General features: G+C 36.5%; 1 protein-coding gene across 2 annotated transcripts in view; it reads left to right on the top strand.

The window, feature by feature from the left end:
- The window catches only part of LOC130677904 (synaptotagmin-7), a 1,016,663-nt gene that overhangs the window by 865,582 nt on the left and 129,717 nt on the right, over positions 1 to 21,364 (top strand). The window contains exon 11 of one of the 2 annotated variants that reach the window (XM_057484884.1): positions 4,218 to 4,544. The exons of the other annotated variant lie outside the window; for it this stretch is intronic. Coding sequence (XP_057340867.1) covers positions 4,218 to 4,529 — 312 coding nt within the window. The 3' untranslated portion in view covers positions 4,530 to 4,544. Of the gene's footprint in view, positions 1 to 4,217; positions 4,545 to 21,364 lie in introns of those variants that run through there. 2 annotated transcript variants of the gene reach the window in all.

The raw sequence follows: 21,364 nt of genomic DNA, 5'->3' as shown, positions 1-21,364 counted from the left end.
ACACTGTCGTTAAACCTCGGTTTACGTCGAGAATTGACGTGGAGATTCATCATTGCTGTCGTCACGACATCAATCATTGGTGCTGATTTTCTAAGTCACTTAAACTTGTTAATCGACCTTAAGCACAAGCAATTACGTGACGGCTCCACTGGTCTCCAAACACGCGTGGATTCAATACGCTTGGATGCAAAGTGCATTAAATTAATTGAAAGTGACACAGTTTACCATAAACTGTTATCAAACTACCCGGCTATAACTCGACCTGAAGGAATTACTTCAGCCAAGAAGCATTCCACAGTGCACCACATCAAGACGACATCAGGACCTCCAGTATCGTGTAAAGCACGACGGCTTGCGCCAAATAAATTAAATATTGCGCAAGAAGAATTTCGCAAGAGGTTCAACTGACAATCGAACGTCCATCGACCAGTCCTTGGGCATTTCCACTCCATCTTGTACCCGAGAAATCTGGAGACTGGTGACCATGTGGTGACTATCAACCACTTAATGCCCGCACGATACACAGTAATTACCCAGCCCGACGACTTGACGATTTTACCGCAACGCTGCACGGTATAAAAATATATTTTCAGTGCTAGATTTGGTTAAAGCCTTTAACCAAATACTCGTCACCGAAGAAGACATTGAGAAGACAGCCATCATCACACCTTTTGGCTTGTTCGAATTCCGATACATGACGTTTGGACTTCGAAATGCCGCGCAAACTTTCCAAAGTTTCATCGATGAGCCTACACCAGGCCTACCGTTTGTCTTTCCATACATCGACGACGTCCTAATAGCTTCAGAGAACAAGGAGCAACCTCTCGAGCATCTAAAAATTTTATTTCAGCGCTTACAAGACTACGGACTTGTCATCAACGCAACCAAATCGGTAATGGGCCAGCACGAAGTAAAACTTTTAGGTCATCACATCAGCGACAAAGGTTTTAAGCCGTTGCCTGACAGGGTAGACGCAATGATTGACTTGAAATTTCCTAGTACGATTTCTGTACTACGTGGTTTTCTAGGTACCATGAATTTCTACAGGAAATTTTGCAGAAATGCTGCCAAAATCCATGCATCGCTGAATAAATTTCTCGAGGTGCCAAAAGTCAAAGGATCAACGCTGATTGTTAAGACACCGAAACTCCGACAGGCCTACGACAATGCAAAGCAAGCGTTAGCCAATACTACAATGCTTGCGCATCCAAACGACGTCGCGACTTGGGCCGTTTTCTCTGACGCATCAAACACAGCCATTGGTGCAGTTCTGCAACAACTAGTTGTCAGAGAATGGCAACCTTTCGCGTTCGTTAGCAGAAAACTACAGCCATCCATTCAAAAATTTCCGACGTACGATCGTTCATGTTCTCTACAAAGCTGTCTGACACTTCCATCATATTCTTGAAGGTAAGCCGGTTGCGATTTACACCGACCATAAACCATTACTCTTTTCTTTTCAGCAACGTACTGAACGAGCATCACCGTGGCAATTTCGTCGCCTCGACTTTATTAGACAATTTGAGAGTGATTTCAGACACATTTCTGGACACGAGAACATCGTTGCAGACACGCTGTCGTGCGTTGAAGCCATTTCATCGACGACAGATTTACCCGATTTCCAGAATCCGTGGCACTTAAAATTGAAGACGCCGATACTGTCGCTCTCGCGCTGTCTCGAAAATGGATCTCAAAATACGGTGTACCGATTAGAATAACGTCTGACCAAGAATAACAATTCAAATCATCGTTGTTCCAATCTCTAAATAAATTATTTGGCATCACACATCTATTAACGACGCCGTATCATCCTCAATCTAATGGACTGGTGGAACGCCTACGCCGACAACTCAAGACCGCACTGTTGTGTCACGACGACACTTGGTATGACGCGCTATCTGTTGTCTTACTTAGACTACGAGCAGCCCGGAAAGAGGACATACAAGCTACCGCAGCCAAACTTGTATACGGTGAGCCGATTCGTTCACCAGGTGAACTACTAGTTTCATCAAATAAACACGCAAATGCCGAAAGTGTTTTGCGTGATTTAAATCATATTTAAATAAATTAGCACTGGCCGAAACCTCGCGTCATGGAGAGCGTTCTGTTTTCTGTTTCAGAGACCTCAACACTTGTTCCCACGTACTGGTGCGAGTCGGACAAATTGGACCATCATTCTCAGCTCCGTATAAGGGTCCGTACGAAGTCATCGCGCTACACGATAAATATTTAATCGTGAACTACAAACGTACCAATACTGCAATTTCTATTGACAGACTGAAACCTGTCGATTTCGTGGCCGACGACTTATAAAATTATTTTTTTTTATAATTTAAACCCTCGTTTGAATTCATTTTTTTTTCGTTTATTATTTATTGTATTCTCTCTAGCTAGTACTTTCATCACAACGTAGCATACTTGCTCAGATTTTGTTATTAACTTAATAATTTAATTTTTATTATTTTAGTTTTGCATTGTAAATATTCCTTATTATTTTTGATCTGTACATAAGCATCAAATTTTTTTTTTCAGTAGGAGAAGTACTAGAGTGACTACGTCACTACTTATATTATTGATATTCATACTTTCGGATAAGTCCGTCAATCATCGATCGTCATCGATCGCCGAACATTTCCCCCACGCGGATACGATATTCGGTAGCAACAGTACACACAGGTATACAGTACACACATATAATAGAGAGATACACGGCAACTAGTTAACACATATCTAATGCGACCAGCATTACCTTGTATTATATAATTCATTAAATAAAACTAATTATTTATTATTTCGTAACACTAATAATTGGAGTCAGATAAGTTAATTATCGTAGTACATAAGATCCTATAAACCTCATCTCAGTCATTACATAGATATATTAGGGTGATCCAAAAAATAACAATTTTTTTTAACTTCCCGCTAAGAAAATTGTAAATTTTAAAAAATTCGGGAAGTTATTGGTTTCGTTCCGATTTACGAAAATCGAATTTTCATCAGATGTCGGCGTGTCAAACCGTTGTCGAAAGAATTAAAAAAAAACTTATTTTTTATTTTTTTCGAAATATCTCAAAAACGACTCGATAAATCGAATTCAAAATTCGATCAGCTTTAGAACTTGATACAACGCTTCGATTGGCACCTCAACCGTCTCAATCGGTTTATTCGTTTGAGAGATATCGTTGGAGAAAAAATGGTAAAAACTGTTTTTTTTCGAAAAGAACGACATACAATAGTATTCACCACAAAGTTTTCGAGCTCCTTGAGCTCGAAAACAGCAGGAAGTTTTAGGGCTGGTCCGCAGGGTCAACCGATAGACAGATTTTTTTTTCGGAAACAGGTTCAAAAGTATGGTTAAGATAAAAAAGACGCCTGTGAAAATTAGAGCTCTTAATATTAACATTAAGAGGTACCTTGTCGCACTTTTCTATTTTCCATAAAAACAGTACGGAAAAATTTTTTTTTTCGGCTTCTGATTTTTATAAGTTGCTAACGATGCGTCATAGAAATAATTGGAAGGCACATAATATTTCATGTTTCGTTCTCGGGATCACATTGTAGTATTGTCTCGTACGCCAATTGTCACCACAAAGTTCAGCTGTAAACAAATCGAAATTAGCTTCGCTATCACCTGAACATATATCCAGCTCCATTCTATTTTTTATGCGCCTCAAGTCAACATCGTATTTTATTCTGTTCTCTTGATTGACTTAATTAAAATTAAAAAAAAAAAAATATGAGTAAGCGTAAAGCCTCAAATGATACTCTTTTGGAGCTTGATTTTCTGAAAAAGAAATTAAAAAAATATATGGATCTGATTGACCAGATGTCATCAGATAAACAAGACAGTGACATGTCTGTCAATACTGACAATGAAGGTATTATTTACATAAATAAACCTGGTTTATTATCATTTATAATTCATAAATAATTTATTATGATTATTTTATTATTTTTTCACAATAAATTCGGGCGATTATTTTCATAATAATTCGTACCAATTGGGTTAACCCAAAACAAATGAATTAATAAAAATAAAAATAAACAAACAGTTTGAATTGTGATTTTTTTTTGCAATTCGGGCAATTTTGTACTTTTAAGTATTAAATTGTACCATTTGACTGGGTTATATTAAAAATAGTTATCTTTCTATTTTTTGTGTCAGAGAAATTAATTCTTTGATAACATGTATGACTCAGATCTTTCTGTTCCTTTAGGTTCAGATCAAGACGACTTTTTCGAGTCTGATGCTGAGCAAAAAACCGTTCCCACCAACGATTCTGGCCCGAAGACATCTCATGATGTTAATGATCCTCAAGAGACGGTTGTCAATGTCTCTGCGAGCTCTGACTTACCTGACAAAGCTCGAGATCTGTTGGGAGTTGAGAAACGTCGGCAAAAAGACAACACTTTTGATTTCCACCCTGATCTTGTTGCTTGCTGGCAAGAAACAATTTCAAAAGGAATGGAAATGTCTAAGAAAAAGGAAATCCTGGAAAAATTTTCTGAAAAGGGTAATATTAACCTAAAAGCTCCGACTTTGAATCCTGAGCTGGTGCCATTACTTCATAAATCTGCAATAGGCAGAGATAAACATCTTGCCTCTAACCAAAATCTCTGTGGTCTTTCTTTGACTAGTCTTGGTAAAGCTCTGTGTGCTATGTTTCTGATCACGAAGAACCCTTGGAAATAGATGAAATTTTAGAATTGCTGTGTGATTCTAGCAACATTATGTGCGATTTAATGTTCCAATTGGAAAAAGCTCGTAAAGCTCACATCTACCAATTTGTGGACACTAAACGCAAGACTGTTTTGGACGAATCTGTCACGGACGAGTTTCTATTCGGCAAGGACCTTTCCAAACGCATTAAAAATTCCTCTACTGTTGAAAAGGCGGGTTTGACCTTAATATCCCAACCTGAAAAGAAAACTTCAGGACCATCAAAGCGTTTTTTAAACTGGAAGAGCCCGTCTGTGTCGCGAGGTGGTCACAGCCGGGCTTCACCCAGAGACCAGTCCAGAAATTTGCCCAGTTCAATCGAAGGACACCACCGCAAACCCGATCTTTGACCAAACCCAAGGGTCATCAGAATCAGGCGAACAACCCCAAATAAAGGTTAGTCCCATTGCTGGTCGGCTTAAATTTTTTTTACAAGTTTGGTCACATATCACGTCTGATAGTTTCATCTTAGAAACAATATCAGGTTATAAAATATCTTTTTCAACCACACCAGTCCAATCTAAGGAACCTTTTAATAATTTATCTTCTGATAATAAAGATATGAAAAAAGCTATTGATGAGCTTTTAACTTTGGGAGCTGTCCAAAAGTGTAAAGATGTGAAAGGTCAGTTTCTTTCTAATAACTTTCTCATCCCTGAAAGTAATGGTAAAATGAGATTTATTTTAAATTTAAAAAAGCTAAACACTTTTATTGACGTAACTCACTTTAAAATGGAAGATATCAGAACAGCCTTGAAATAGATTTCTGAAGGTTGTTTTATGGCTAATATTGATTTGCAAGATGCTTATTTGATGATTTCTATTCACAAAAGTTTTTGGAAATATCATAGATTCCGCTGGAACGGTCATCTTTATGAATTTATTTGCATGCCATTCGGATTAAATACCGCTCCGTGGGTATTCACAAAAATCTTGAAGCCAGTTATAAGTATTTTGAGAAGTCAAGGCTGGATGTCAGTGGTCTACTTGGATGATTGGTGGCTGGTAGCTCTATCCGAATATTTGTGTCAAAAAAATATTGCTACAACTATTAAATTATTGGAGTCACTTGGATTTTTAATTAATCATTCCAAAAGTAATTTAACTCCTTCACGGCCTTGCCAGTTTTTAGGTTTCGTTTTAAATTCAGAGTCTATGACTATAGAAATTACTCCAAATAAAAGAAACCATATTTATGATTTTATTACCAAGTTTGAAAGCACCAAAACTTGCTCTATTAGAGATTTTGCTCAATTTGTTGGTAAAATTACTGCTGCTTGTCCAGGAATTAATTATGGTTGGTTCCATTCTAAGCCCTTTGAGCGAGAAAAATATTTGGCCTTATTAATCGCTAGTGATAATTATGAAGCTGATATGCACTTATCCACTTCTTTGCAAAAAGAATTTTCTTGGTGGAAGCAAAATATTTTAACTTCCAAAAATATAATTAGACAATCGGTATTTGATCTGACAATTTTTTCAGACGCATCCCTAACTGGTTGGGGTGCGTATTGCAATGGGGAAGTGGTATATGGTAATTGGTCTATGCAAGAAAAATCTTTGCACATCAACTGTTTAGAACTCTTGGCTGCTTTCAATGGCTTAAAATCATTCGCTTATAAATTGACAAATTGTGAAATTTTGCTAAAAATTGATAATTCAACTGCAATTGCCTATTTAAACAAAATGGGAGGTACCAAATTCCAGGATTTGAATAAAATTTCATATGATATCTGGTCTTGGTGTGAGCACAGGTGTTTATGGCTTTTTGCAACTTATATTCCCTCTCAAGATAATACGGATGCGGATTTAGCATCAAGAATTGACAATGCTGACACAGAATGGACCTTGGCAACATGGGCTTATAATAAAATTACCAGAATTTTAGGTGTTCCCGAAATAGACCTCTTTGCATCAAAAATGAATGCTAAATGTGATCTATTTTGTTCTTGGCATCAAGAACCTGATGCATTTTGTATTGATTGATTCACTTTAAAGTGGACAGGCTCTTATTTCTTTGCCTCTCCTCCTTTTTCTTTGATCTTGAAGGTTTTACAAAAAATTCAAATTGACCAAGCTTGTGGGATTGTCGTGGTTCCTGATTGGCACGCACAACCATGGTATCCTCTGTGGTTGTCATTATTGAAATTACCTCCAATAATTTGTCAACCTTCGACTAATCTTTTGCTTGGTTTTGACAGACATATGCAGCATCTATTAGCGGCAAAGCTGACCTTAATGGCAGGAAAATTATCTGCGAGGCTTTCAAGATGAAAGGAGTCAAGGACAATGCAGTTAATCTCCTCCTCAGCTCAATAACTGAATCTACACTAAAACAATACATGAAACCCATTTTAGATTGGTCTTCACATTGTAAATCTCAAGGTTTGGATTTATATAAGCCAACTGATAACCAAGTTGCGGATTGGTTGTCTGAAAAATTTCAGCTAGGAGCTTCTTATAGCTCTCTTAATACCTGTCGCTCTGCTCTTTCTCTAATTTGTGGTGAACATATTGGTCAGAGTTCTTCATTATCTCGACTTCTGAAGGGCGTCTACAAAGAAAAACCTAGTAAGCCCAGATATAATAAAATTTATAGTCTTGATCCGATTCTCAATAAACTTGAGCAAATGAGTCCCCTCAACACTCTTAGTTTATCTGAATTAACACGTAAATTAATTATGCTAATGGCCTTAGTTACGGCACATCGCAAACAAACCCTCCATTCGATTAAACGTTCAAATATGAGAAAAATTCAAGATGGATATGAAATTGAGATTTCTGATCACATCAAAACATCAAGACGTGGATATAATCAACCTCTTCTCATTCGTCCTCGATTCCCTGATAATAGCAAATTATGTGTTGCTACAACGTTAGAAGTTTATTTAAGAGTTTCATCTGATTTGTTGGAAAATAAAAAAACTGAAGCTTTATTTATAACAACACAGAAACCCTTCAGAGCGGCTTCAAAAAATTCTTTAAGCAGATGGTTGAAAGAATTTCTATCTGACTGCAGTTTTGCAGATGAATATGCACCCCACAGTATTAGACATGCTTCAACGTTATCAGCTTTAGCTAAAGGTGTTGATTAGTCCATTATTAAAAACCTTGCTGGCGGGTCTCAAAATTCTAAAGTTTTTGAGAAGTTTTATAATCGACCGATTATTCAGGACCCGACTGTTTTTGCCAAAGGAATCTTGTCGTGATTGAAAAGTACTTTTTTATTTCAAAATTATGACTTATTATTATTGTTCTTTGTTTATTATTAATTATATTATTTATTTCAATAATAAACATTATGTCCATGTTTAAAATTATTAACAATTTTATCATTTTTTGTCTTTTTTGGTTTCAGCTTAAGCTCTGAACATCCTACAATGTGATCTCGAGAACGAAACATGAAATATAATTATATGATCAAGCGAGCCCGCCGAAGGCGGGCGATGCTCGATCGTAATTATATTGATTGTTTCGTTCGGAGAGATCACACCCCACCCTCTGAATATTTAAAAAAAAAAAAAAATTATTATTATTATTCTTAATGTAGCCCACCCGTGATCTCTTCTTTTAGAAACAACAATTTTAAACTAGATGAAGCTGGATATATGTTCAGGTGATAGCGAAGCTAATTTCAATTTGTTTACAGCTGAACTTTGTGGTGACAATTGGCGTACGAGACAGTACTACAATGTGATCTCTTCGAACGAAACAATCAGTATAATTACGATCGAGCATCGCCCGCCTTCGGCGGGCTCGTTCGAGCATATACTTTTTGTAGGTAAATGACTGCTCTACAAAAAAAGTGTCTTATCCTTTTTCGATAAATCTATTTGTTCAGTCACGAGCTTAGGCAATTTGAAAAGCTTCGTGCATTTCCGCTACGATCGGGAGTAGCCGAACTCGCTACTGACTTGAATGTCAGTATAGTGCTGGGTCACTCGCTATTTGGGCCCGACACATACAATTTCTTGCTCATGACCGTGCCACGGCGGCATGAGAACCCGCTACCAGCCGGCCAATCCGAGAAATTGGCGGCTAACTATTTCCTGTTGGCGCGCTTTTAAGCCAATGGAAAAATTCGTTACTGCAGCCATGCTGCCACGTCACCACCGAGCAGCCACAAAAGAAGAAGACGCCGTCTCAATATCTAATCTACATCGTGCAGTCTTACTAACCAACACGCTTTTTTAACCGCCTAACTTGTCGCATTCGCTATCGCTTATCTATCTTGTCGCATTTGCTATCTAATGTTAATTCTCACCATATTTAACTGCATAAAGTGTAAATAAATAACCTAATTATTTATTGATAAAATCTGTGTAATTTTTAATTGTTAAAATTCCATCACACCTAAACCAGATCCTTGTTGCGCATTCGCTCACTTTACACTATTTGTTCAAAAGATATTTGAGGTTGAAGTCGAATTCATATTAAATTTTGAGATCTTTTTACTTCTCCGGCAAAACTATCAGACCTATCACAAATTATCATAGGACCTTTCTTGTAGACAATTTTATTTTTCAAAAGTTATTTTGAATAAAGTTTTTTCGAATTCTGCATTGTTTTCTAGTTATTTTTATTTTAATGTCATGCACATAAAAAAAATAGTCTTCTGATCGATTATAAGAGCTCTACTTTTTACAGGCGTCTTTTTTATCTAAATCAAACTTTTGAACCTGTTCCAAAAAAAAAAAATTGTTACAATTATAATTGACCTCATAAGCTTTAGATGAACCTTTAAACGCCAGCGCCCATCTTACGCTTTGAATAATTAAATGAATAATAAAAAATTTACTTCCATTTGGGTTGCCGAATGGCCTTTTTTTTAATAATCGAGTGCCGCAAAAAAAAATAAACTTTTTATTTTGCTTATCAACTGACTGACAGTCAGTCGACTGCCAACGGATGAAAGGACACCTGAGGATTTCTTCAAAAAAATCGAGTCCTGCAACAATAAAAATAAACTTTTTTTTTCATCAACTGACTGACAGTCAGTCGACTGCCAACAGATGGAAGGACAACTGAGGGTTTTTTTTTAATCCAGACCTGCAAAAATCATTTTAAAAAGAGTCCTTGGATTTTGCAAAAATCTCGAATAAAAAATGTTGAACTTTCATTTTTTCTACGTTTAAAAAATTGAGTGGCCCTGAAAAGGGCCGTTCTGTTTACATTGAACGTTGGCTATCACTTGAGCAACTACTCGAAGCTCGAACGTTCTGCCTTCAACTTGGATACAAAGACGACAGCTTTTTATCAAATCTGGCCTGACTTTCTTCATCATGTCAGGAGTAATGTTCAGGTACGCCACTTGAATTCTCGCCATCGTCTCGAACTGATCCTCTGGTTCTGTCTCGTAAACTATTCCTTCTATGGAACCCCACAAGAAGAAATCTAGAGGTGTTAAGTCTGGTGATCTTTGAGGCCACGGAAAGGGACCGTTTCTCCCGATCCAAGAATTGGGATACGTCGCATTCAGGTGCTCTGTCATTTGCGCTGCTGTATGCGTCTGCGCACCATCATGCTGGAACCACTAATGACGTTTATCAGGTGGTGGCTGTTCCAGAGCTTTCAGCAGCACTTCTTGCAGGAACGTCAGATAATTGCCACCCTAATTAATATGTTACTCAATAAATAATCAATCACAATAATTATAAATTCCATAAATTATCCTACTTACGTTCATAGCATCCGGCAAAGGATGGAGAATTAAAACGTTCCCAACAATGCCACCCCACATATTAATTTTCCACTTATTTCTGAAATTGCGGTCTCGTGTAAAATGGGGATTTCCCAAAGTGTATTGATGCATATTGTGTTGATTAAAACACCGTTTACGAGTGAAAAGTGATTCGTCTGTCCACAATACGCGCTTAAAAAAATCAGGGTCGTTCGCATCCATCTCCGAAATTCGGTTGCAGAACGCTATCCGCTGTACGAAATCACCAGGTCCTAATTTTTGAACTTGAGTTGCGTGGAACGGATGCAATTCTCTTGCTCGAATTAAACGATTAATAGACGCACGAGAAATCTCCAACCGACGCTCGAGTTTGCGGACACTAGTGTTAGGATCATCTAGCACTGCCTTAACTACACGATCTTCGTTACGGACAGTACGTACGTCTCGACGACGACCTACACGCTCAGTGCAGGCTGGTCAAATATTCCCACTATTCCGAAGACGATGAACAGCGCGAAGAATTATGTGATGATCGGGATGATGAACACGGTTCGCGTAACGCTCAGGATACAAACGACAAGCATCCCTAGCGTTATAGTAACACTCGCAGTAGATCATAATCATGTCCGCATAATCCGAAGCAGAATACCGATTTTTACGAGGCATAGCGGAACGTATTGTGTCGTTGCTAAAGGTTTATTGAAGACTTACATTTGCTAATAGTTTGCATCAACAAATTTTAAAAACAATTGAAAACGATGAAAAAAGAGAAAAAACATTTAGTGGCACGAGAAAAAGACAGCGATTGCCTTGGACACAGCGTCAAATTTCCAAGAAAAAAAATTAAATAAAGTATATTGGAAGAAGCATAAAACAGTAAGGAGTAAGAGAGATAAAAGTGAATACTTAATAGTATTTAAAAAAATACTCGCTAAATTTATACTGACTGAGAAAATCGGCAATCGTTCTCTGGTGGAATGGCTGTCAGCATGATACTGTTTCTACGTTAATAACAGAATGAATGAAAAAACAATCTGTCGCGGAATTTGTTTGAGATCGAAATTAATAAAAATTTCGAACGGCGCATTAATTTTTTGATGATTCTTGCGGGACTAGATTTAAAAAAACAAATCCTCAGTTGTCCTTCTAACTGCTGGCGGTGAACTGACTGTCAGTCAGTTGATAAGCAAAATAATAAGTTTATTTTTGATTGTTGTGAGACTGGAAAAAAAAAAAATTATCAGTTGTCCTCCCAACTTTAGGCAGTCGACTGACTGTCAGTCAATTGATAGGAAAAATGAAAAGTTTTTATTTTTGCAGAGCTGGATTTAAAAAAACCGTTAGTTGTCCTGGTACCTCCCAGCCTGCTCATCAGCTGGCTCTGCAAATTTTAAATCTTAAGTAATAAGAGACCGACGAAATCGATACATTCAAATAATTATATTATTAACAATAATATATATTCTTTAATCATATATTAATAAGCATGCATCTAAAAATAGTCAAATAGATAAGTGTTCAGTCACGAGATTAGGCAATTTGAAAAGCTTCGTGCATTTCCGCTACGATCGGGAGTAGCCAAACTCGCTACTGACTTGAATGTCAGAATAGTGCTGGGTCACTCGCTATTTGGGCCTGACACATACAATTTCTTGCTCATGACCGTGTCACGGTGGCATGAGAACCCGCTACCAGCCGACCAATCAGAGAAATTGGCGGCTAACTATTTCCTGTTGGCGCGCTTTTAAGCCAATGGGAAAATTCGTTACTGCAGCCATGCTGCCACGTCACCACCGAGCGGCAACGAAGGAGGAAGACGCCGTCTCAATTCGAAATCTACATCGTGCAGTCTTACTAACGACCACGCGTTTTTAACCGCTTTACTTGTCGCATTCGCTATCGCTTATCTATCTTGTCGCATTCGCTATAAAGTATTTTTTCACAGTTTAAGTGTAAATAAGTGTAAATAAATCTATAATTTATATTTGATAAATCTTGAGTAATTTTTAATTGTTTTAAACCTTCACGCCATAACCAGATCCATTTTAGTTATCCTCTCATTGTACAATAAGATATTTTTAATGCATTAGACTATGTTCAGTCAAGACCAAACTCGCTACCACCTGAGAACGCCGAGCCTCACCAATAGGTCGGCAGCACTATCGCTAATTGAACTTACGCGCGAGATCTTAGCCAATGAGAAAAATCCATCATTTGAATAAATTAGTTCCAACTATGAATAAAAGAGTTGCGACATGAAACGCACTCATTGGCTTAAGATCTCAACGAGCTACGTGGATTTCCTTTATTGGCTGGAATTTCGTCAGCGTCGTCTACTAATTTTCCTATTGGTCTACCGCTCTGACGTCACAAGGAAACCGGTGTGTGATTTCATTTACGACGCTTTTTCAATTCTTCTACAACGTGCTCCAGTACAGTTCGCCTCGTGTTCTAAAACCGCTTCTTAAATTACAAGTACTTCTTTGTGCTAATTAAAAGTAAACCGCTCTGCTAATTACTCTCAATAATTAGTCAGTGAATTAAGGCTGCTATTTATTGAGAATAAATAAATCGTTCATTCACGCGTAATTAACACCAGAGTAAATTCCGTGAATCTAACCGCTAACAACCACGTGTTGATTTTTATACGTGCGCATTTCGTTGCATTCGCTACCCAGTAATAATTGTCACATTCGCTATAAAGTATTTTCTTACAGTTTAAGTGTGAATAAGTGTAAATAAATCTATAATTTATATTTGATAAATCTTGAGTAATTTTTTAATGCTTTAAACCTTCACGCCATAACCAGATCCATTTTAGTTATCTTCTCACTTTACAGACTACTTATTTATCGCCGACGATTTCCCTAAAAGAATGTCGATGAACAAGAATAGATAAAAATTGTAACGTTCTCTACTATTCGTCACAACCCACGGCGGAGTGTGGTGTGTGCAGAATAGCCGTTAAGGCCCACCGATGGTAAACTGAAAATAAAAAAAATAATAAACGAAACCAAAAATCCCTTGGAGATGCCCACGATCCCTAATAGATAGACAGCTATTCCCAGGCTGGGTTAGATAACCGAATCGGGCGCCAGTTCGAGTACCCCACGAACAAAATATAATGAACAATAAAATAAAGAAATGAAAATGGAAAATGAAATAATAAAAATACAGAGAGCAGTTTCAGGTGTTGGAAAAGGATAGCAAGAAAGAGATAGAATGCAATAAATAAATAATAAAATTAAATAAATCCCGGGTTGGTAGCCATTTAACAACCCGATATATTTTTAATTATAATAGTGTTTCAACGGGTAGTAACAAAACAATTTTTAAATAATAAGAGTTCACTTCACAATAAATTCTTGACCAATAGTCAACTAAGGCATAATAAGAATTATAAAATGCTTGACTTGATATCACTCGCACGTGATAGCAAATACATATAAATACTGATCTATAAATGATTGTAAAATATTTCTCAAAATAATAAATACTGATCACACATAATAATTCGCATATGAGTAGATATTTACCGCAGAACAATAAATAATAATAACCAAACAATATTATCACATCAAATCAAAAATGTTTCCCAGATAATAATTAAACAGTTCGTAAATGTCTACCACAATATATAAAATGTTCAAATTGTATGCAAAAAATAATTACTAATAAATGTAACTACTTTTATATTTACCGCCAAAACATATGGACACTCCCCAATAATTAATCAATAAATACAATAATAATTATTAGGTTTCCAAGTTTTGGATAAGTTTCCGTTGGGACGAACAAGTACGTGAGTATATATATATATATATATATATATATATTGAATTTAGTATAAGTATTGCTCTCTCTCTCTCACTCACACGTGAGATATATACGAATGGCCACCAACGTGGGACAAATTACACGCCAATGTATGTAGCACAAAGGTACTTACAATGGTCAACTTTTAGATAGATATTTCTTTCCAAATGCCAATAAACTCTTTCAATATTCACCGATGCGCAAATGGCGTCTCAATTTATAAATATGTGCAACGACACACCTTACTCTCACAAGAGATTGTCCACGTCTGGCCATGGCAGCACGTGAGTCCCATGCCGGCATCCCGGCCGGCGCCATCTCATAATGCTTTCTCATTTCAACCAATGGAGCAATATACCTGTCGCATGTTAATTTACTCATCAACACCAACATGATGCATGACTTGTTTGGCATGTAATTTGTATATTCCCGACATTGAATGACCATTCCCATATTTCAGAGCCAATTGATAATATAATTTTATAAATAAATCTCTCATTGTTTTATTTATAAGACCCGTAAATTTATTTATAATAAATAAATTTACTGAGGCCAACTGTTGCGTTGCCGCGCATGCGTCAACCAACCAAAATAATGATAATAATAATCAAATAATTCAAATAAATAAATACGTAATTATTCATCCCGGCGGCTACAAAATCCATTTATAAATGTATAAAATGCAGTAATTTTTACTGATGTAGCCGCAATTTTTGCCTAGGAAATTAAACAAATAATAAACACACAGTAAATAAAATAAAATAATACATAAAATAATAATAATAGTAGTATGATAATAATAATAATGGGTGAGGCGTACTGAGCAGCGTGTGCTACTATCTGTTTCCCTTTTCTGACCTAATGCGAAGATGCCGCGATATTTAAATATCGTTACAAAATGATTGTACGGCAAATAACGAACATTAAATGAATAAAAATGGAAACTAGTTTTTTCCGGAAATATCTGGAAACTTGAAGAAACATCATCCAACTGCTGACGCAACTGCATCAGCGTCGAACGATGATAACAAAACTCCCACTTTTGGGAATAAGGCCCTCATACCTTATCTCACTTTTTTCCAGGGTGTCGGCTCGCGTAATGATATAAAAAGCCGAAGCCCGATGCATCACCCTTGTATTCTTACATCCTCTTACTCTCACTTCATTCAGAAATTATAACAGTGCGGCTAAGAACACGCAAGTAAACTTTCGGTTTAATTTAATTATATTATTCTTTTGACTCGAAGTTATTTGTCAAATAGTAATTGTAGAACTCAAGGATATTTTTAACCACATTTTCTGACTATTCTATTTCATATCAATAAATCAAACATATTTATTTTTTAACTAACGATCAAGTTATTTTGAGCTTTCGAGAACTACCCATGTATCAAAAGATCTACAGTCCCGTCCGAATCAAATGATTCGCGCCGGCAGATCACAAGCCGACTCAACTCCAGGACTTGACACTTTCACCTGTTGGCCGTCAACTGACTGTCAGTTAATTGATAAAAAAAATAGAAAGTTTTCATTTTTGCAGGACTGAATTTGTTGAAAATTGATACATCAAAAAAATTAATTAAATAATTGTTACAAGAAACTAACAACCGTGCATTTCAGAAATAAAATAAAATATTCAAAATTATAATTCTTTCTTTTTAAACTAAATATTTCAGCTCTGCGCTACTCGCAACATCGCCCGTGTACCTACTTTTATGACCGTCCCGGGTTCGGGGCCATAAAAGTTGATCCTTTCCGTACACAGCGCGAGCCTTTCACCCGCATACGCAGCTCTTCTACGCGAACATTTGGTCGCCAGATTTCGTTGCCTTTTTTTTATACATAACTTTTTATTATAAATAATTTTACAGAACTTTCTCACGCTCTTAGGAAAATGGAAAACTCGAGAAACTTCCAAACCAGTTCTTTGAACCTTTTTTTTAGCATACTGGCAGGCTGCACCAACTCGTTGCCGTTGTTACCAGTCAGTCATTCTCTGACCTCTCGCTCCGAACACATCGCGTGTTTCCGAGCTTGTCAATTTTCCTGACCAGCTCCACAATAGTTTACAAATATCAGTTCAATCAATTCTTTTCCTGACACAGTGAAATCAATAATCGTTCAGTTATAATTATTCAGTTAATCCCAGTTTAGCGGGCAATTATTACCATCAAGAAACAAGTACGCAGCATCCAGAGTACTCAGCAGCTCGTGGTCATCTTTCATCTGCATCAGCTCACCCCGCACTGGTGTGACCGTGATATCCAGCCGCAGACTACCAGCACTCCACCACCAAACTCAGGTCTAAGTAAATTACAACCTGGGTTACTTTCGGTATGTAAACAGATTCAATTGCTATTCTCTCTCGCATGTTGTCAATACTCTGACGCTCTAAGTGGGTCGAACTATAATGACTGACCTTTTACCAGTTCGTCACAAGGTTTTCCTGAGTCTGGTCCCGGTTCACTTGCGACCGGGGCATCACCTTGTGACTCGTCAGTAGTTATAGCGGACCACATCTACTCTGGAGAATCCTTTCGGGTATTCTCTCCTTACCGAGAGCACCATAATGGCTGACCTGCCCCCAGTCTTCGCCAAGGCCTTACCCAGAACGGTCCCTGGTTCTCTGCGACCGGAACACCGCCTTGGCGACCCGTCAGTCGTTGTGGTGGATCGGCTAGATGAGAGTTTCGAGAGGTACCTACTGGATTCTCACCTGACTAGTCCGCATCTGACCTCTCCCAGTACGTCATAAGCTCTTTCAGTGTCTGGTCCCGGCTCACCTGCGGCCGGGGCACCTCCTGGTGAACTGTCAGATGCCCTAGCAGACAGCATCATCTTCCTGCTCTTACCGATTGCATCACAATGGCTGACCTGCCTCCAGTCTTCGCCAAGGCCTTACCCCAGACTGGTCCCTGGTTCTCCGCGACCGGGACAGCGCCTTGGCGACCCGTCAGTCATTGTGGTGGATCGGCTAGATGAGAAACGAAGCTCGAGATATTCTTGTGACCGTGCACCTGTCTACTTAAGCTATAATTTAACTGCGCTCTGTTCGAGTCTCCTGCAACGCCCATGCGTAGCGTGCGAGAACTCCAGCATCCTCTTCTGACTCCTAAGCTGATCTGCAGCTATCTCTCTAATATCCGAGCAAGCCATTAACGACACATTATTCCCAACAGCTGCTGCTTAATCACTGCGAACGAGAAACTACGAGCTAAACGAGCAAAGTACAAGTTTGAACGAGCGCTGTGAGTCTCCAGTCCAAGAACCAGAATCCTGCACCATTTTTGAGACCGCCAGATCACGTCAGCAGCAGCTTGACGCTGCCAAGCTAGACACAGCGAGATCGTCAGTCACGGGAGTGTTTCACTTCTCCTGTTGAAACCATCACCAGTACCAGAATCATCCAATACAGTCCACCACTCTAACATCCACTCTGAGTTTGCAACAGTCAAAAGACAATATAATCTGCTCTTAAATATAAGCTCCATAATAATAAATTTATTAATAAACACCAATAAATTTATAAACTAATTATTTTTAGTTCTCACCCAAACAGAATTCTTAAAAAAAAATCGGTCTATCGGTTAACCCTGCAGGCCAGCTCCAAAACTTCCCGCTGTTTTTGAGCTCGAAAACATTATTGTAAATACATTTTCGAGCTCTTTGAGCTCGAAAATACTTTTGTATGCCATTGTTTTCTAAAAGAACATTTTTTAGCATTTCTTTCTCCCACGATATCTTGCGAACGAATTAACCGATTTTGATGGTTGAGGCGGCAATTGACGCATTTCATTAAGTTCTAGAGCTGATAGAATTTTGGGAATGATTAGTTTAGTCGTTTCGATGATATTTGCAAAAAACCGTTTTCGACTGTTTCTTTCATCGACGATATCTTTTGAACGGATTATCTGATTGAGACGTTCTTGGTGGCAATCGGAAGCTTTTATCGAGTTCTAGAGCTAATTAGATTTTGGACTTGATCGATCCAACGGTTTTTACAATATCCAAAAAAAACGAAAAAAAAAAAATTTTTTTTTTCGTATTTCTTAAATATCTCAGAGTTTCTTTGACTAAATGGACTAAAATTTTTTGAAAATCTAAGTTCAGAAGATATCTTTCGAATGCCGCAAGAACCATCTAAATCGGTTCATTCATTAAAAAGATATGAGAGGTTCACACACACACACACACACACACACACACACACACACACACACACACACACACACACACACACACACACACACACACACACATACACACAAATCGCTCTGAAAATGTCAGAATGGCATCCTAGCACCTTCAAATGTCGACATATGATGAAAACCCGGTTTTTGAAAATCGGGGTGAAACCAATTACTTCCCGAATTTTTTGAAACTCGTCGATTTTCTGAGCGGGAAGTTAAAAATCTTCTGCTGTTCTCCCAAATGTTGGCGGTCGACCGACTGCCAGTCAGTTAATAATTAAAAAAATTTTTTTCTTTTACTTTCGCGTGACTGGATTTTTATTATGAAAAATCCTTAGTTGTCCTTCTAACTATTGGCAGGCAGCTCACTTTCAGTTAGTTAATGAGAAAAACGAAATTTTTTTCATTTACGCGGGACTCGTTTTAAGAAAAAAAAAATCTTAAATTTTTTTTTTTCTAACTGTTGGCAGTCAGCCAACTGCCAGTCCCCGCATGAAAAAATGTACATGATTATTTTATATACGAAAATATATAATTATATAAAACGGCAAGAATTTATGTATGTTTGAATATAATGTTCATATAACTTGAAAGCATATTTGTTCTTATAACATAAACTATAAGTGAAAATATACACTTATGCAAAAAATTGAAGAATCATCAATATTTTATAAATTTTTTAGTGATTTTTGGAAGGCTGTATTTTCGTGAAAAATGATTGTACCGAAAAAACAAAAAAAGCAAATTGAAGCTTAAAATCTCTAGTTTAGAGATCTTCCAGCGAAATATTTTTTCGAGCCACGGTTTTTGCGGAATCATAAGAAAAAGGTCGAGACAAAATTTTTCTGAATTTTTTAGTTTTGTTTTCGAGGTCTACGGGGCCGGGAAAAATTTTTTCAAAATAACAAATTCATGGCTCGTTTAGGAAATTTATTCGGCTACAATTTGGTTTTTGTTGTTTCTCTGTACGACAATTTGCTGCTGAGATATCAGCCTTCAAATGAAAAAGGATCTTTTTGTCTTTGATTATTGATATCTCAGCAAGTAATGGTCACACAGCAATTCAAAGGGCAGTTTAATAAACTTGAATAAATTCCCTACAAGCTCCATTTTCGATTTTTTCAAAAAAAAAATTTTTTTCCATCCTTGATATCCAATTGAAAAACCCACAAAAAATGGCTATTTTCTGGCTTTTTAGTCGACTCATCGCTACTCTGCAAACATTGATAAAAAAAATGATGTTGCCAGGTAATTTTACAGCTTAATGTACCCTCAAAAACCCTGGAAATTTTCCGATTGATCCATTAAACCGTTTGTCCGAGCCAATTGCTCAAAGTTTTACAAAACAATTAAAGGAACAAGTTTTGTTCCTTAATTTGTGTAATCATTACGAAAATTAAAAAATCAATTTTTTTCGGATTTTCTTTTATTTTTGCATTAGTTATTTGATGTTATGTAAAGAGAAAAAAAAATTCCGAAAAACAAGATAAAACAAGAATTTTTTTACGTGTTATTCAGTTTTTTATTTTTTTTCGTTTTTCGGAATTTTTTTTTTTTCTCTTTAATTTACATTTACTGACTAACTAACGCACAAATGAAAGAAAATCCGAAAAATAATTGATTTTCTCATTTTGGCAATGATTACACAAATCAAGGAGCAAAACTTGTTCCTTTAATTGTTTTGTAAAACTTTGAGCAATCGGCCCGGACAAACGGTTCAATGGATCAATCTGAAAATTTCCAGGGTTTTTGAGGGTACATTAAGCTGTAAAATTACCTGGCAACATCATTTTTTTTATCAATATTTGCAGAGTAGCGATGAGTCGACTGAAAAACCAGAAAATGGCCATTTTTTAAGTGTTTTTTGAATGGATATCAAGGATGAAAAAAAATTTTTTTTTGAAAAAATCAAAAATGGAGCTAGTAGGGAATTCATTCAAGTTTCTTAAACTGCCCTTTAAATTACTGTGCGGCCTTTATTTGCTGAGATATCAATAATCAAAGACAAAAGGATCCTTTTTCATTTGAAGTCTGATATCTCAGGAGCAAATTGTCGTACAGAGAAACAAAAAAAAGCAAATCGTAACTGAATAAATTTCCTAAGCGACTCATGAATTCGTTTTTTTGAAAAAATTCAAAAAAATTTTGTCTCGATCTTTTTCTTATGATTCCGCAAAAACTGTGGCTCGAAAAAATATTTTGCTGGTAGATCATCAAACTAGAGATTTCAAGCTTCAATTTGCTTTTTTTGCTTTTTCGGTACGATTATTTTTTACGAAAATACAGCCTTCCAAAAATCACTAAAAAATTTATGAAATTTTTATTCCTTTTATTTTTCAGATAAGTGTCTATTTTAATATAGAGTATTGTATATTTTCAAAATATAATTTGCCGGTTAAAAATTCCAATCCAACGAAATACAATCGAGACATATATTTTAAAGTGTAGTAACTGTTATAAAAAAGAAAAACAATTTTCATTATACTTTTCCAACATATCGTATTATATATTGGATAATATACTTAAAAATATATAATATAAATATTTTTTTAATCGGCAAAATGAACAACATTCACTTTATCAGTTAAACTTAGGAAAGAAAACAAAGGTACAGATTAATAAAGAAAGAACAAATATCTCAGTACATATTAAGTAGATCTGACCATAGATTTTTATATGTAAGTGTGCGTTTTAATCCGGGGATGTCAACCTACAACTCTGACCATAAAAAACTGAATTAAACTTTTTTAGGTTTAAAAGATGATATAGGCTTGGAATAAACCTTTTAGACTTAAAATTTTAGAAGTCGATTATATGTATTAGCTTATATATTAACATTATTAAATTACTTATGCGTTTATAACATAATTTTCAATATATGGAGTTCAAATAACTTGAATATATGCCATCATATAATATTATATATCACATTTGTATATTTTGAAAATATATAATTAT

The sequence above is a fragment of the Microplitis mediator genome, chromosome 1, assembly GCF_029852145.1.
Source record: "Microplitis mediator isolate UGA2020A chromosome 1, iyMicMedi2.1, whole genome shotgun sequence".
Classification (NCBI taxonomy): domain Eukaryota; kingdom Metazoa; phylum Arthropoda; class Insecta; order Hymenoptera; family Braconidae; genus Microplitis; species Microplitis mediator.
Note: the sequence above shows the minus strand (reverse complement) of the source record. Positions and strands in the feature narration are given on the sequence as shown.